This window comes from Amphibalanus amphitrite, unplaced genomic scaffold (assembly GCF_019059575.1).
Source record: "Amphibalanus amphitrite isolate SeventyFive unplaced genomic scaffold, NRLGWU_Aamphi_draft 000188F_arrow, whole genome shotgun sequence".
Classification (NCBI taxonomy): Eukaryota; Metazoa; Arthropoda; class Thecostraca; order Balanomorpha; family Balanidae; genus Amphibalanus; species Amphibalanus amphitrite.
Genome location: NW_024881683.1, coordinates 248,859 through 265,052, shown reverse-complemented (window position 1 = coordinate 265,052; position 16,194 = coordinate 248,859). Strand labels below are relative to the sequence as shown.

The 16,194-nt window shown below is 50.4% G+C and overlaps 2 protein-coding genes across 8 annotated transcripts in view; one reads left to right on the top strand and one right to left on the bottom strand.

Annotated features, from left to right (window-relative positions):
* The window catches only part of LOC122384383 (muscle LIM protein Mlp84B-like), a 32,671-nt gene extending 30,939 nt beyond the window's left edge, over positions 1–1,732 (top strand). For all 7 annotated transcript variants that reach the window (XM_043371743.1, XM_043371747.1, XM_043371748.1 and 4 more), the window contains 2 exons: positions 94–205; positions 976–1,732. In XM_043371743.1, coding sequence (XP_043227678.1) covers positions 94–205; positions 976–1,146 — 283 coding nt within the window. In that variant the 3' untranslated portion in view covers positions 1,147–1,732. The remainder of the gene's footprint in view (positions 1–93; positions 206–975) is intronic.
* Positions 1,733–4,629: 2,897 nt separating this feature from the next.
* Positions 4,630–16,194, bottom strand: part of LOC122384382 (neurogenic locus notch homolog protein 1-like) — a 32,485-nt gene continuing 20,920 nt past the window's right edge. Inside the window, exon 2 of the mRNA XM_043371741.1 lies at positions 4,630–6,940. Within this exon, the coding sequence (XP_043227676.1) occupies positions 4,749–6,940 (2,192 nt within the window). The 3' untranslated portion in view covers positions 4,630–4,748. The remainder of the gene's footprint in view (positions 6,941–16,194) is intronic.

Below are 16,194 nucleotides of genomic sequence, written 5' to 3'. Positions count from 1 at the left end.
TGTTGTTACGCTATATGTAAGCAATAGCTGATTGTGAATTCTGATCTGGTCATGTTCTTGGCGTCCTTTGTGACTGCGGTCTGCGTTTGACAGGGGCGCCGGCATGATCCAGCCGAGCATGGGCAGCAAGGCGCCGCCCGGTGAGGGCTGCCCTCGCTGTGGCTTCGCTGTGTACGCCGCCGAGGCCATCCCAGTCAGGGACAGGGTGAGTGTTTTTTTATACCGGTCACCCTGGTGACACGTTCAAAGAATGAAGTCTACCCGCGTTCATTGCTAAACGGGTCATCCCGCTTTAGAAAAGCCATTTAATCGGCTGAAAAGTGTTGTTGCTACGTTGGAGAGTATTAGCTATGGATTTTTTACCAGTGTTCACCGAAGCTCTCCATCAGTATTTTTTTTGTGTGCGAAATTCGACTTTTTACGACTTTGTATCCGTATGGTCATAAAACAGTTCCTTCCATGAATTTGGTAGCGCCAGCTATCAAATATTTTAAACGTGGCTTAACAGTTTCAATTCATGCAACGACACGGAATTCAGCGCAACAATGCATTAAAAGAAAACTTATCTGAATTGCCACAAAATTCATATGTTTCATTACTTAAGTGTTTTCTTATTTCTACCACAGCCCTATTGACTTTGTAAGTGCATTCGCTGGTAAGAGTTCAGGTGTTTCTAGTCATCAAGCATCAGTATTTACTTAGCGACATCACCCTGACCAACTCTGTTGTTGTATAGACGAATAAGCATTTTGTTTTAAGACCAGTTAGATAAGAGTCAGACGAAAATAAAATTAAAACGTAGACGTTGATGTTTTTTGTCGTCTTTTTTAAATTGGCATGCGCGAGGTGAATGGCGTTAACGGTAAGAAGCTTTTCTTTTTAAGCTGGCAGGGTCCATCAGGTGATTGTAGTATCAATTGTCGATGAAAGTTGAACATTACCTGCTCGAATATTTTTACCTCTATTTTGTTACAGAACTACCACAAGAAGTGTTTCAACTGCAAGGAGTGCTCCAAGAACATGGACTCGACGAACGCCTGCAACGGCCCGGACCTGGAGATCCACTGCCGCACCTGCTACGGCAAGCTGTTCGGCCCCAAGGGCGTCGGCTTCGGCATGGGTGCCGGCGTGCTCAGCATGGGCTAGGCGTGCGCCGCAGCGTGGTACCGCCGGGTGGGGAGACCGCCGCTGCGGCGGCGGGCCGCCGAGCCGCACGCTGCCGATACGAGCGACACGAGCCTGACGCGCCGCCCCGCGCAGCGCGGCACCATGGCACGTAGTCTTCCTGTACATAGACTCGGACTAACATGGTGCTCCTAGGTGGCATGGGGAGCCGCGCTGCGTGGCGGCGGTGTCCGTGGGCCAGGCGCGGCGACCGGCTGCGCGACGCGAACTGAGCGGGCGTCACCGAGCGCGAGGCGGCGGGGACGTGTGCGAGCGGGCTGACTGAGCGAGCGAGAGAGAGCTGCCGGAGCTATGATGCGCGCGCCAGCGCGAGTGGAGCTGTCTGGGTGCCGACCGTGCTGGCAGCGTCTGTCCGCGAAACGGACCGGGGCCGCGCGTGCCGGACGGTGACATACGCGCCCTCTGCCATTGATGAGTTTCTCTCCAGCAGCCGGCTGGAACTGCAAGTCGCTCAGCTTGTTTGGACTTCAGTTTCAATATTAACACAAACGCAAACTGTTCCATCGCTACTTGTTGAGATATAAAATGAATAAAATACAACATCTGAGAACTGTTTGTGCATCTTGCAGTTGTTCTAATCGCTGTTACATCTCGGGAGACAGGTACGCAATACGCATGCCTACGTCATATGAATTCAATTGGCCCAAAATTAACGTATATAAGAACGTTTCTTTGCCTCCAAAGTTGAATCACTAGTGTAAAAAAGGCTCACCATAACGTTACACCGTTTAAAGGTAGTGTGCCACCTTTGAAAGATTTCCCATTTTATTTTTCCTAGGATAAGAAGCTTCTGTTTTTACCTAATATCGCAAAAAAATCAAAAAATGGGCCTGGAATAGTGCCTTTTTCGCCTAAAAGTTTTTCGGTTTTTAGATATGTATAACAGCTGTAGTGGGCTCACCTGTAAACAGGCGTCGGGCAACAATCGCGAATGCGGCGCACTTGTGACAATAAGCAAAGGTCATTATAGTGTTACGACCATACGACGTACGGGAATGAGTTATCAGCTGTCTAATCGTAGACAACACAATGTCGAGCCTTAAACTGTAAGCCCGTATTGGTATTGTTTCTTTTATTTGGCTGTCGAACATTATTTATGGTTTGAAATATGATTTTATGTAAAATAATTGATATGAAAAAGCCGTCTTATAAGTTATGACCCCATTTCACCACACGCAAGTGGCAGAAATGACAATGATCAGCTGACGCATTTTTCTTGGCCGAAGTCAGAGCGCGCGGCCCGACGCACCACGCGTATTTGGAAATTCCGACCTCGACGAGCATCAGAAGCCACCTAACAGGCGTGTTCGAAACCGCAGGAGATGATGATGAACGGGTTTATCGAAACTTGATTGGATGAGCATATCGGTAATAGCGATTTCAGTGTGTGCATTTATTGTTCATAGTGGTGTGAAATGTGGTTGGGGTACGACCGACAACCCGTCGGGGCGAATTTCGCACTGGGGTACTCAAAATTTGAAGAATTTAAGACGTTTCCATGAGTTTTGAAGGTATGGATAAGTTCTAAAAATCCGGTTCTCCTTATCTGGGCCATTAACTCCATACGGTCCAAGAAAGCTGGCACACTACCTTTAACAAGGTCGGATGGACGGGATTTGGTTTTCAATGTGTTGGTTTCTGACAAGCCACATACGTAAATTATACGTGTTGGGCACAAACTCGTACCACATAGGTCCACAACAAAATGTCAAGGGCGAGGCAGTCGTCGTCCCCCATCACACTACACGATGTGCACGATGTTTTACGTCAGTGTAAGCCAGGATGTGGTGTGGAGTCCCTGACATCTCCACCTGACCTTTGCACTGGTGTCATGAGCCTCTGTGACGCAGTAAGGTCTGTGACCGGACCTGCGAAATGGCGAGGGTGAGACAGGGGTGAAGGGGCATCGGAGCGAGAGTTGTCTGCGACCGGATCGCTGTGACATGACGCCAGACAACGGGGAGGATTGGCATTATCACAGGGTCAGTCCGGGTAAATTTGTATTCTGTTGGGAAGATTCCCTGCTTCCCCATCACGACAAATACAGTAGGGGAGAGTGGGGTAATTTGGCCGCTCTTTTTAGAAAACGATGTAACTAAAAATCGACAACACATTTCTGCATTTTCTCAACGCTGACAGGTGTGGCATGCATTTTACTTTCTTGGACAGTAAACTTGAAATGATTGAGTAACTACTTATATTGAAATTGTGGCGTATTACAAAGGTCTGCAAAGCGGCCAAATTGCCCCACTAGCAGGGTTATTTGGCCGGGGGTGTGGGGCAATTTGGCCGGTGTTAGTTTGAGGCCTTGATTTTGGTTATAGGCGAGTCAGCTTCACATTCAGCAATGACGCGTGTCCTACGACGCATTTGAAGCATTTTGGAGGTTGACTCAGCCGTCACAGGGGTCGAAAATAGTCAAAATAGCGGCTCTAGATGCGATGACAGTTTTTTACGAATAACTTTTGAAGTAATCAAGTTAGGGCAAAACTAAAAGTACCATCGTAATTCTCTCCTCATTACGCATCGAAACATGTATGTGTTGACCTCGAAAGGTCAAGGTCAAGGTCAAGGTCAAGGTTGGCTTCAGGTCACGTTACCTCAGGTCGTTTGACCTCAAGGTTACGTGAGTTCAAGGTCATCATGTATATCATTCGATGCGCCTTGACGAGCTGAACACAATGAGACCATTTGCGCGGCTGTATCTTTTTTTCTGTTAGTTTTTATTAGCAAAAAAGAGTTAGGTAACCTTTGATGACGTCACATGCCCTTACAGCTGTCCAATAGGAAATATGGCATCAAGGTAGTCAAAGTTGGTCATTAATTATGTCCTTTATGGTATAATTGACCATGACAATTCGGCCGTCCCAGCATAGTGACTCTGAGCGCACCGGCCAAGTTGCCCCGCTAGTCCCGGCCAAATAACCCCACGTTGCCATTCTGAAAATTTTTGTCTATAAAGTCGTCATGGCTGTATAGAACTAGATGAAATTGCTCTTGGAACCGCTGAACACCCTCAAAAATGGCGCTATAATGTTGGAATTCGTTTACAGCCCAAATACTACATGTTATACAAATTTTTAAACGGAAGTAAAAGTTACCATTTTCTTACGTAATTCACCTGTTGTTAATTTTGAATAAAACTAAGAGGGGGAAAGCTTTGACATTTGCTCTCGAGTTAGTTCTGCCGATGACAAATGAATAGAGACTTAAGTTATTTCATTCACTTTTATCAGCTTTCGTACAGGTGGGGGCGGCCAATTTACACCACCGGCCAAATTACCCCACTCTCCCCTACACATTTCAGCTCCACTGTCCTTGCGCAGCTATCAACGCAAATACCTAACCGGCCGTTGTCATGTACATTTTTTTTCGGAGTCACCTGACAACGCCTCCAAATATCAGGTGCATATGTATGTCAAGTGTGATCAAACGATTGATTCATAGTTGTAATTTATTTAGTTTTTAGCCGGTGAATTCACTTAGTTGACATTGGTAGATCATCATCTAGCTTTCCCATAGCGATGCCATGTATTCTATGGGAGTAGGGTGACATTATACTTTCAGCAATACTTCCCGCTACATTTGTAGCTACCGCAGTGCTTACCGTAGCATTTCCGTTTTCCGCAGTACTTTGTGTGGCAGGGGGCTCTGCAGTTTTTGGTGCGACATTCGCGCTTGACGCAAACCCCGCGATCTCCCCTGCGCACGCAATGATGGTACTCATCACAGCTGACCTTTGCACACGGGTTGATTACCACACAGACGCCCACGCTTCCTCGGACTTCGCAGCGCTCGTGGCTCGAGCAGCTGACGCTCACACAGGGGTTCACCGACACGCAGACACCCACGCTGCCGCGCTGGCGACACTCCATGCCGGAGCCGCAGACCACTTTGAGGCAGGGGTTGACGGTGACGCAGATGCCGTTGTGGCAGCGGGTGCCGGACGGGCAGCGCACCAGCACGCACGGGTCGATCGGCACGCACTCGCCGTGGACACACTTCATGCCCGTTGAGCAGCGCACCAGCGAACACGGGTCGGTGCTGATGCACGCAGGTCGACCGCCGTTGCTCACACAGCGCTGGCCAGTGCCGCAAGAGATGACGGCGCACGGGTCGAATGTGACGCACACGGCGCGCCCGCCACGCACCTCGCACCTCTGGCCGGCGCTGCAGTCCACCTGGCGGCACGGGTTCGGCAGCGGCTCGCAGACGCCCTTCTTCTGGTTACATCGGGTGTGGGGCGGGCAAGGAGGACAGGTGCGAATCGCACTCGGCCTGCAGTGGCCTCTGCCGCCGATGACTACACAGACCAGCTTGGCACTGCAGCGGACCAGCTGGCACGGTTCCACCTGGATACAGGTGGCCTTTCCCCGGTACACAACGCACTGGAACCCGGCCTGGCACTGGAAGAGACTGCAGACGTCCACTCCCGGAGTGGAAGCCGCACAGAACGCCTGGCCGGAGTATTCCACACACACCGTGCCGGGTCGACAGTGAACTCCGGCGCACACGTCCACAGGCCTGGGGAACTCCAGACAGAACACCTGGTTGGCGCTCACCACGCATTCTGTGTAAGCGGGACACTTAACGGTCGAGCACAAGTCGCGGATAGCCGGCGGTGTGCCGCGCACACACACTGCCTCGCCGTTTTGCACTTCGCAGCGGGTGTACTCGGGACAAGTGATCAGCTGGCAAAGGCCCACGCACTTCGGTCGTTTCTTATCCAACACGCACCTATGCCCCGAGCGGCACTTCTTGAGTGCGCACGGGTCCTTGATGAGCACGCAGACGGCGCCGTAGGGCTTCCGGACGTGGCAGCGATGTCCTGCGCCACACATAACCTTAGCGCAAGGGTCGGGCGGTGGCTTTACCACCGGATCCACCACACATTCGGCCATTCCATTGCGGACGATGCAGCGTCGACCTGATGAGCACTTGGCCTTGGAGCAGGGATTGACGCAGACGGCGAGACCTCTCCGCACCAAGCATTGCTCGTCTTTTCCGCAAACGAAGTCGGCGCACGGGTCGATCAGCGGCTCACCTTTGACACACACCGGGAGGCCATTGCGTAGCTTGCACTTGGTGTTGCCCTTGCAGTGAATCAGCGCACACTTGCTTATACAGATGCCACGCCCGTTTGAAACGACACACTCGGTACCAGCAGCGCAGTACTTCAAAGAGCAAGCATCAGATGGAGGCATGGACTCGATGCAGCGTGGGATGTCGCCACGCACCACGCAGATTCTGCCTAACGAGCAGCTGAAGGTGGCGCACGGGTTTTTGACGAAGCGGATCCACACGCAGAAGGCCTTCCCGTCACGTTCCACGCACTGCGAACCGAGGCCACAATTAGCCAGTTCACACAGGCTGGGATTCAGCAGGGGAATCGGACGGCACACAGCTGTCGACTGCTGTGGGGGACACAGGCCATACCGTTTGCAAGCCTTGCCGCGTAGCATCTCACATCTCTCGCCAAACCTACACATTGGTTTGCAAGCAGGAACACAGGATCGTCCACAGCCGTAGTCGCAGCATTTGTAGCCGGGCTCAGAACAGTCCGAGTCCTGCGAGCAATGATCGTCCGGCAACAGCGGGCACTTCAGAACCGAGATGGCGTCGTTGTTTGGGCACTGGCCAGGTCGGCTGGCTGTGGGCAGCTCTTTGATGGGAACTGGACCACCCCCAGAACATCGCACCGGGCATAATATCTTGGCCGAGATGGGACACAGACCACACTTCTTAGTAGCCGCCTCTGTAAGAGAAATAATTAATAAAACCAAATACATGTTGTAACACGATTGACGCCCTATTTTATAAGAAACAACTGCCAATTAACAACTGCACCAAAAATATGTCCACTAAATTTAGCAGCTCGCGCCCTGCTGCGAAAGAGTTGTTTGTACTTACATCTATTGCGATTTTTCACGAATATCTAAATCGCGAAATCTAGCACGCATTAATTGCCCATATTACCCATCCGAGAGTCAGATTGAGCCAAGGGACAAGCCTAGATGCAGCTCATGCCCACATTAGCCCAGATGGGTTCCATTTGGAAGGGGTGGCTAGGGTGGCCCTCAAAGATTCGATCCGTCTGCCAGCCAAAACTTCTACTGCTATCAAATGCTTAGATAAATTCTCTATAAGCCGATATGCTTCTTCACGCTGTAGCCTTGCAAACCTGAGAACGAACCCTGAATACGAACCCTAAGTGACTATGTGAAAGTAAAGTATGTGATACATGTTTTATGGTCATTTTACATGACAAATGCAATTATGTGGGTCAGGAAGCCTTTGGAGCAAGTTTAGCGTATGTTCTGGTGAAGGTCAGGTCAAGATCAGGTCAAATTAGGTCAAATTTCAAAGTTGATATTGTGGCATAATTTGGGTATTGATTCGATGCAGCTCGTTACGGGGAGTCTAATGGTGGTCTTTGTTTTGCGCTACGTGGTCTAGAACTGCTAAAAAGTGAGTTTGCAAGTTTGGCGTCATCAATTTTGAACGGTCTTTTTTTTCGCTATACCTACGCATACGATATCGCTATCGCTATACGCTATACGCTATACGACTGGTTCCGGCGAGAGGGGGCACCTGTATCCTCCTCACAGGGGAGCACTGCCGCTTCAACCCTATTGGCCGTAGTGTCTAACGGTGGCGGCCATATTGCGCAGACCAGGAACCGGCTGCCGCCTGTGCTGAGGAATAGGGAATTCGGGACCTCGATTTACGTTTGCGGCCGCCGTATCCGTTACGATCAAGTAACGTAGATACGGAGCCCGGCATCTTACGCAGAATTGAGTGGGGAACACGATCGTATCTTCAGAATTCCTCGAATTCACTCTCCGGACCTACATTTGCCCCGGCCGAGGGGGTTGATTGAACCCACCTCGCTAATGCGCCGCTAATTAAACTAGAATTAAGCGGTAAAGTGGTCGTATGCGGCAAAGTATAATGCAGAGTGACTGGTGGGAACCCGGTTTAAAGGTCTCAGGTCAACCGGTGACCTCTGAGGTCAGGTCAAGTGATCTAAGGCACGGGTTTGGTTTTTGGTAAATAAATGCGCCAAAAAATGGCCGTAGAGCCGCGATTTTGGCATCATCGTGTTCAACTAGCTCAGGCGCATCGAGTGATATACTTTTTGTTCGGGTCAGGAGACCTGGAAGAAGCACGCCCACCGGTACCAGCCCGTAACGATGACAGAGATGTTGGCGTTCACAGGGATCTGTGTGTTGAGGTCCTTCTTCACGGACCTCACGCTGAAACAAATCTATGACGCAAAACTCGGGCCACCCGCCTTCAAGGCCACGATGGGAGCAGGCCGATATGGGACGCTACTCCGGTACATCACATTCGACAATGTCACCTCGAGAGAGGAGAGAAGGAAAGGGGACAAGTTCTGCCTCATCCGCGACATCTTTGAGAGGTTTGACGCAGGCCTCCGAGTTCAATTCTTGCCATCAGAGTGTATAACGATTGACGAGAGCCTCCTGCGCTTCAGAGGACGCTGCCCATTCCGCATGTATCTCCCCAGTAAACCAGGGAGGTACGGGCTTCTCTTCCGGGAGGCGGCGGACGCAAACCACCGCTATCTATTGAAGGCGTGGCCCTATTCGGGCCGCCCGGCCGCCCCGGAGCTGTCACCGCCGGGTGTGCAGCTGGACGGGATGACGGAGACGGTGCGGTACCTCGTGCAGGAGGTCATGGGCACGGGCCGTAACGTCACCCTAGACCGACTCTACACCTCCGTGCCGCTCGCCGAGGAGCTCCAGGGTCAGCGGCTGACGGTGGTCGGAACGCTAAACAAAAACAGTAAGCTCCTGCCCGCCAAGCTCACAGACGTCAGGGGACGATAGCCAGGAAGCAGCCTCTTCTGCTTCAGAAACGGGGTGACTCTCGTGTCACACTGCCCAAAGCCTCGGAAACTCGTCCTGGCGCTGTCGACTCAGCACGACGCTGCTCTCGTGGACGTCAGAAGACGAAGAAGCCAGAAGTAATACTCTATTATAATGCAACGACGTCGACTCCATGCTCGAGACATGCATGGGAAAGCCGACTCTGAAGCGATGGCCGACTGCGGTATGGTTCTTCATGCTCGGCATCGCCCAGGTCAACGCCTTCACCATACTCCATTTCAACCGCGGTGAAGACGTCAACGGGCGGGAGATGCGACTCGCCCTGGCCGAACAGCTCATGGCGCCTCGGCTTCAGGAACGAGTGGCCAGTCCGGTTGGGCTGAACGCAGACACACTGGCTGCCCTGGCAACCGTCACCGGCAAGAGTGCGGCTCGCCCGCGACCGGTCACGCCCAGCGAGCAGGCAGCGCGGGGGCGGTGCGTGACCTGCCTGAAAGAGATCAGCGGCGGGCGCGGCTCCGGCCACCGAACAGCCAAGGAGAAGATGCCGAAGTACCCGCCCTGCAGTACGTGTCAGGAGTTCGTGTGTAATGTGCATAGCACGAAAGTCCGCGTGTGAAACGAGTGCAAGAGTGATTAGTAAACACTGGTGATGAGAACCCTGCCGGTGTGCGTATATGTGTTGTTCCAAATACATGTAGAATGTGTTGTTACCATGATCAGTGAGAACGGCCATGTTTGTAGCAGCAGTGATCAGAAACGACCATGCGATGTATCGCTATTCCACCATTTTCTAGTGTCACTGGAGGTGTGTAATGTCGCTTCAGATAGATGTGCCATGGATTGTTTGTAACACGTAAAGTGCGCTCGTGTTTCGCGGACATGAGTTTATGGTTTGATCTGGAAATACCTTTTCTTCTTTACAATCATGAACTTTTTTCTTGGCGGATTGGGAGCATTTGAAATGGGCCCATTGTCGCAATGGCATGGATATGTTGACACAGGTGAACATATATATAACAGTCAGGTCAAGGTCAGGTCAAAAAGGTCAAATTTCAAAGTTGATAGTTTTGCATAAAATGAGTTCGATGCAGCTCGTCACGGGGAGTCTAATGGTGGTCTTTGTTTTGCACTACGATGTCTAGAACTGTTAAAAATAGAGTTTGAAAAATTGACGTCATCAATTTTGAAGTTTTTCGCTATAACCTGGCCAAAAAAGAGGCATCGATCTCAAAATTGGTATGTAGATAGACGGCGGTAGGGACTATCACATATATTCCGTTTTTTCGAAATTCGAAAAACGTTTTGGATTTTTCGGCAATCATATTCAAAAAATCTATTTTTTTTTACTTTTGGGGGTCAAAATCCAAAAATTTCAAAAATTCGAGATAGCAGTTTCGTAGCCCTTTTGATTCTACACCTTTTATGTCTTAAATATTTTTCTGTATCTCTAAAGCTGTAGGCCTGACGGCTCTTCCCGCGAAACCCTTTTTTGGGGGTCGAAAATGGCAGAAATGACGTCACTCTGACGTCATTAGCGGCCAACCTATCATAGCCTTTGGGGAAAAAAAATCATCACAATATGCGATAGCTGTTCACGGAAGGGTACTGAAAGTTTGGTGACGATCGGCGCAGCGGTTCTGGAGATATATCGAAAAAACTAAAGGGAGGGCAAAAAAAATGCCCCCCCCCCCCCCCCACCGCCTGGAAGGTTAAGAAGGTGAATGTAGAACCTATATCGATGAAAAGTCTGGACAGCAAACAGATAAGGGCCCTCTTCGTGAAGGTCATGCAAGCGAACGGGCAAGGAGGGACCATCATCTATATTAATGAAACCAACATGAACCTGTTCTTACGACGCTCGCAAGGTCGTTCTCTCCGAGGCACGCGCTGCTCAGTCAAAGCGGCGTACGCTAGGGGACCAAACAATACATCCATGTGATAGGCGCTGTTAGAGCCGCATGGCCCCCATGAGCGGCGGTGCCGTTGCGACGCCGCTCAGCCGCGGTGCCCTCCATCTATGGTAACTGAGCTATGTTGCTATGGTTACCGGATTGTTTTGTTTTGTTTACTTTCTTTCGGCTCGATTTTGACAATGTATGGATAGAATCTGAATAATTACGAAAGATAAAGACGAAATATGTGATTGATGACTTGCAAAAATGTTGTTTGAGTGAAAAAGAAGAATTTTGACTATGAATTCAAGCGCGAACAGGCGCCATGTACCAGACAGGAGCGAGGAAGAGGTTCTTTTTTTTTGAAAGGATGACTGCGGAGAATGGTTGAGGCGCGCTCTCGAGGTCTGCCCAACACCGCTGGACCAACCCACTCAGGGGGGCGACACGGCTATTCGCGCAATGTATTCAGTTATGAGCCGCGCGGGGACTCGGTATGACGCGGCTGGAGGCAACTGCTCAGCGCGCTAGGATACTTCTGGCGGGACCGGGCGCTGAACGGTGTGCAATGAATGGGTTATCGGCGGGCAGACAGAGATGAGGTATTGAATTTTAATTGACATCAGCAATCGGCTGGGGAAGGAGAACGTTTCTAATCGAGCTTGGGCCGGGAAAGCCGAAAATGTCACGATCGGCTCAAAGCTGCGTCAGGGCCGGGTGCCGTACCATGTGTAGTATATTTAGGCGGGCAGACAGAGATGAGTTATTGGATTTAAATTCACCTTACCATCGGTTTCTGGTGGGGTTTGAAGACGTTTTTAGTTAAGCTCGGGGTGTGGCAACCCACTGGCGGATCCAGGGGAAGGCATTTGGGGCAAATGTCTTCCCCCACAACCGGGGCAGCGCCCGAAATCGCTTTTCGAGAATAAAAGAAAACTTCACAACTTTTCTGAGGAAATATCGGTTAATCACACTGCACAGCAGTACGCAAGGAATCGAAATCCGAGTTTTTTTTTTAAATAAATTCGGAGAAACCTTTTTGGGGTAAGCCCCCGCAGTGTCCCAGACCGACCGCTTCCTGGATCCGCCACTTATGAATAAGTCACGGTCGATACCGAGCTTCGACGGGACCAGGCGCTATATTACGTTGTACCTACAAGGAAGAGGTGGACACTGGACATACATCTAACCCCACATCCTACTGCTATACCCGTGCTTCTGTGGGTGAAGCACTGAAGCATCACAGAATCCCACAGGACCTGCAAGTCGACGAGGTGGCCGCTTTGGCTGCCGGGTACTGCAGCTCCCTGGAGTTGCCTGGGACCGATGGTAAAACAACAGCTCCGGCGGTGCCCCTATGGGTCGTAGTAGTTAGTGAATTCCCGTAATGTAGAGATCATATCCTCAATAATCTCCATTATGATTTTATATTCCTAAACAATACGACAGACTAATTATGCTTTCCTACGTTCAGGCATTACCTCTGATGGTTATACGCCTGCACGAGTACCACATGTGTTCGGACGGGGTGATCTTTCTACAATGTGCGCACCATCCATGGGCCTATGATGCATCGAGGTTTAAAAGAATGAAGTCTATAGATCAATCAACATAACAATGGTGGTATGCAACCACATTAAAATATCTCCCCCGCTCCCGCAGCGTTCCAACGCCCCTCCGTTATGCATTCGCATTGTGTCCGCCGAGCCGGCTTGCCTCCAATGACGTCATCGGCCGGCCGGCGGCGTTCAAGGTCAAACGGCTGGTGTCCTTACCTGGAGTTCTATAGCCTTGAACCCACTGTGGTCTGCGGCATTGCCCCCGTACACACCAGGGTTACCGCTGCTAGGGAAATTTCCCTTTTCTATGGAAATCAGCGAAGATCTAGGGATATATGGATTTCACACGAAATCTAGGGAAATACCAACAACCCCAAAAATTGTTGTTTTTGCCTGCTTCTGCGTTGTTCCATTTCGGGTGCAGCTAATTTTTTACATCAAAGCTTTTGTTTTGGCGCAATTTTTACAATGTCTAGCGCATATCACTCCCATTTGGTCAAACTGACGGTGCAAAATAATGCATCGACTCGTCCACGGGTGGAGAATTGTGCTGGTCTGGGGGTGCTCGAGCTCTCCCAATTCCACGCCAGCCACGCCGGCTTGGCTTTGGAGCCGCGGCCGGGCGGCGCGGGTCAAGGTCACCGCTAGGCGGCGGCGGATTTGCTGCGCCCGAGCACCCCCAGCTGGTCACAATTCTCCACCTATGGACTCGTCTCTTACGCCAGTACTACCGCTATACCCATACAGCAGTTTCCCGCGTCCTGCAACACACCACAATTTGCGATATATCACGCAATTATATTATACCACATACAGTAATTTGCTATATGCCAGCAATTTCATCCGAATCTCTTACGTTAACCTAACAGAATGTAGTTAATTGCTGTTTTAGGACGCAGCAACTATAACCATAAGCGGCGGAACGGGGAAGGCACCGGGGCACCGTGCCCCCCTTTGATTTTGGTATTTTAACATTAGCCCTATGGGCGTTGCATGAAAAGATGGGACCAAAAGTCGTCAGTGCCCCCCCCCCCTTAATTGAAGGTGTTCCGCCGCTACTGACTATAACACGAATGGTTAAAATGAGGAAAGTACGTCAAATTCCATGAAAATAACCGCATCTAGGGAAATGATTTTAAAAAAGGGAAATTTTCGTGAGAATCTGGGGAAACCAGCGAGACGCCAGCGGTAACGCTGGTACACACACACGGACCTGGAGAGCGTCGTGGCGGACTTCCCCGGACTGGAGCTGCTCAGAACGGCACCGTACAGCGCTCCGCTGAACCCCATCGAGGCGGTTTGGTCGTCCATGAAGGGCGAAGGCCCACATGAAGCGAAGCATGTCAAGCTCCTTGCGGTAGATGATGGACACTCCACAGGGAATGACCCAGCTGGAGCACCGCCTGCGCTACCTGGAAGCGAGAATTGACGCGGCAATGGAGCAGATCACTCCAGTGATGTGCCTCCACTTCTATAATCATGTGCAGCGCCACTATGCAGGGTGTATGTCCCTGGCTGACCTTGCCATGGGCTGCTAAACGGTAAACGCCACGGCGGACAATGAGCAATGCCCGTGACATGCTCCTACAACGATCGTGTACATATCTGCGACTTTTGAGCACCCATAGATAGTAGTGAACGTACAAATGTGCATTGTGAAATCATGCTCGCACGGATTGTACCATACTACGCATTTCTCTTGCACCTGTTTCATGCGTGTCCAATATAACTGGGTGCAACTAAATGAACTATTGCGGAGCAAAGATGTGAAACTTGGCGACGAGGATGAGATGGGCATGAAGAGGAAACCTAAGTTGCGGAGTGAAGAATCCAAAGGGACGTCGGAGAGCCAGTGATGTCTAGTGGCTAAGCAAACAAGGTGAGGTCGAGGCCGGCAACAGTAGCGACTGATTACGGATATTCGCGGAAAGCAGGACGGGCGGATCGGCTCGGGTGGAGTCACGGCTCAGGCTAGCGAATGTGTCAGTCGGGGATCCAAAAAGGTGTAGGCAGGAAGTAGCCTGGTGGATCGGAACGTTGCCGTGCTGTCGGACGGTCGAGGTCGAAAGAGCATAAGAAAGAGCTAAGAAGTGCTGAGTAAGGCGGCATCAAAAGAATAAAAGTGTAAGAGAGAGTGTGGAAATGGCATAAGACCGAATGTTTAGAAGTAAAAGGACTGTGAATTTGAACGAAATTTTTGTGCTGGAGCTGGTTGATTGTTGTGCTGTGTTAGTGGTTGCTAAGCAACCAACCTACATTGACCTCGAATCGTGCAGATTCGGGTCAACGACCAGTCTCATACATACAATTTGCATACATACAAACAGTATGTATTGTAGCATGGCTGCTCTTACTTCCGCAGGATGCGCTTATGCGTCTGCCTAATATTGAGTGATCAATATTAACGAGAGCTCTGAGACTATTTATAAATGCCAAAACTGTGCTCTGATGGGCGACTATGATTTGATTATGAGTCACTTCTGCATGCAGGATTATCCACCAGAAGTAAACGTTGCTGAAGGATATTGAGAATATTGTCACTGTGTCACCTGGAAACATTGGAAAGTGGCTGGACGCCGCAGACGGGCTGCCCTTAGGCTTATACGCAGACGTCAAGGTGACTGGTAATCCCAAGATCAGGAGGAAAGCTATCTGCGGGATAATATGTGCAAAGCTTCAGGAGGCTGGGTATCCAATATCCATATACCAGTGTCGCAAGTGTCCACAAAGTGGAAAACGCTGATAAACGATTACAAAGGGTCATAGAGAACAACGGAAAGTCCGGACGGGGTCGCCAGACATGCCCCTACCAAGGCGTCCCTACGAAGAAGAGCTTCGGGCGATCGTTGGGAGCGATTGTGATATCAAACCGGGAGTTGTAATGGGTAACCTGCCGTTGAGTACCACAGAGACGCCCGGAACGCCTGCCTCCTTGTCCACTGCAAGTGGACTCCGCGATAAAGCGGAGACGCCTATCGAAAGCGGAGGTCGCGTGTCTCTAAACGCACAGCCTGAGCCCCCCGGCAAGAAGCGACGCGAATCAGAAACAGAGACACTCAAAATACTGCAGCACCTTCAAGCGGTGGAAGCGCGGAGTGAGGGACGCCACCAGGGGCGTTTAGAGCTGTCCCGTAGCATGTGTTGTAGATAATCTGTCTAATGAAGGACTTTAATGAGGATTAGCCCGCGGATAAACACGAGCACCTGTAAAAACGAACAAACAGCTGCTGTGACAGCTAGTGAAAAACGATGATTTTGAAATAGAAAGTGAAACATGTGTGAATGATAATTTCTAACAAATTTACCGTCAGTACGAAGCAATACTGAACCCATAACAGTGGTGGCAGCGGTGTTAAATATGTCGGACCATTTGGTTTTGGAGAAGTTTGAGAACGGCAGTGCACAAGATTCATAGGCGTAGGAACGTTTTCGAAAGTGAACGAAAGTGAAAGAACGTTTTCGTTCCGGGCGCCAGGGTCCCAGAGATCCAAAACCTAACCTACCCCCAAAATCCGATTTCTCCTCGGATTTCGGCCACTTTGTTTTCGCAAACATGCTCAGAGGTAAAAAAAAAAAAATAGAGACAAAAAACAGAAAAGAATTGGTTGAAATTTCAGGGAGTCTCCACTCTCCCGTCCATAAACTCAAACTGATGGACGCGTTCCCCTGTCCTCCGCAGCCGTTGGCACCCATGCAAATTCC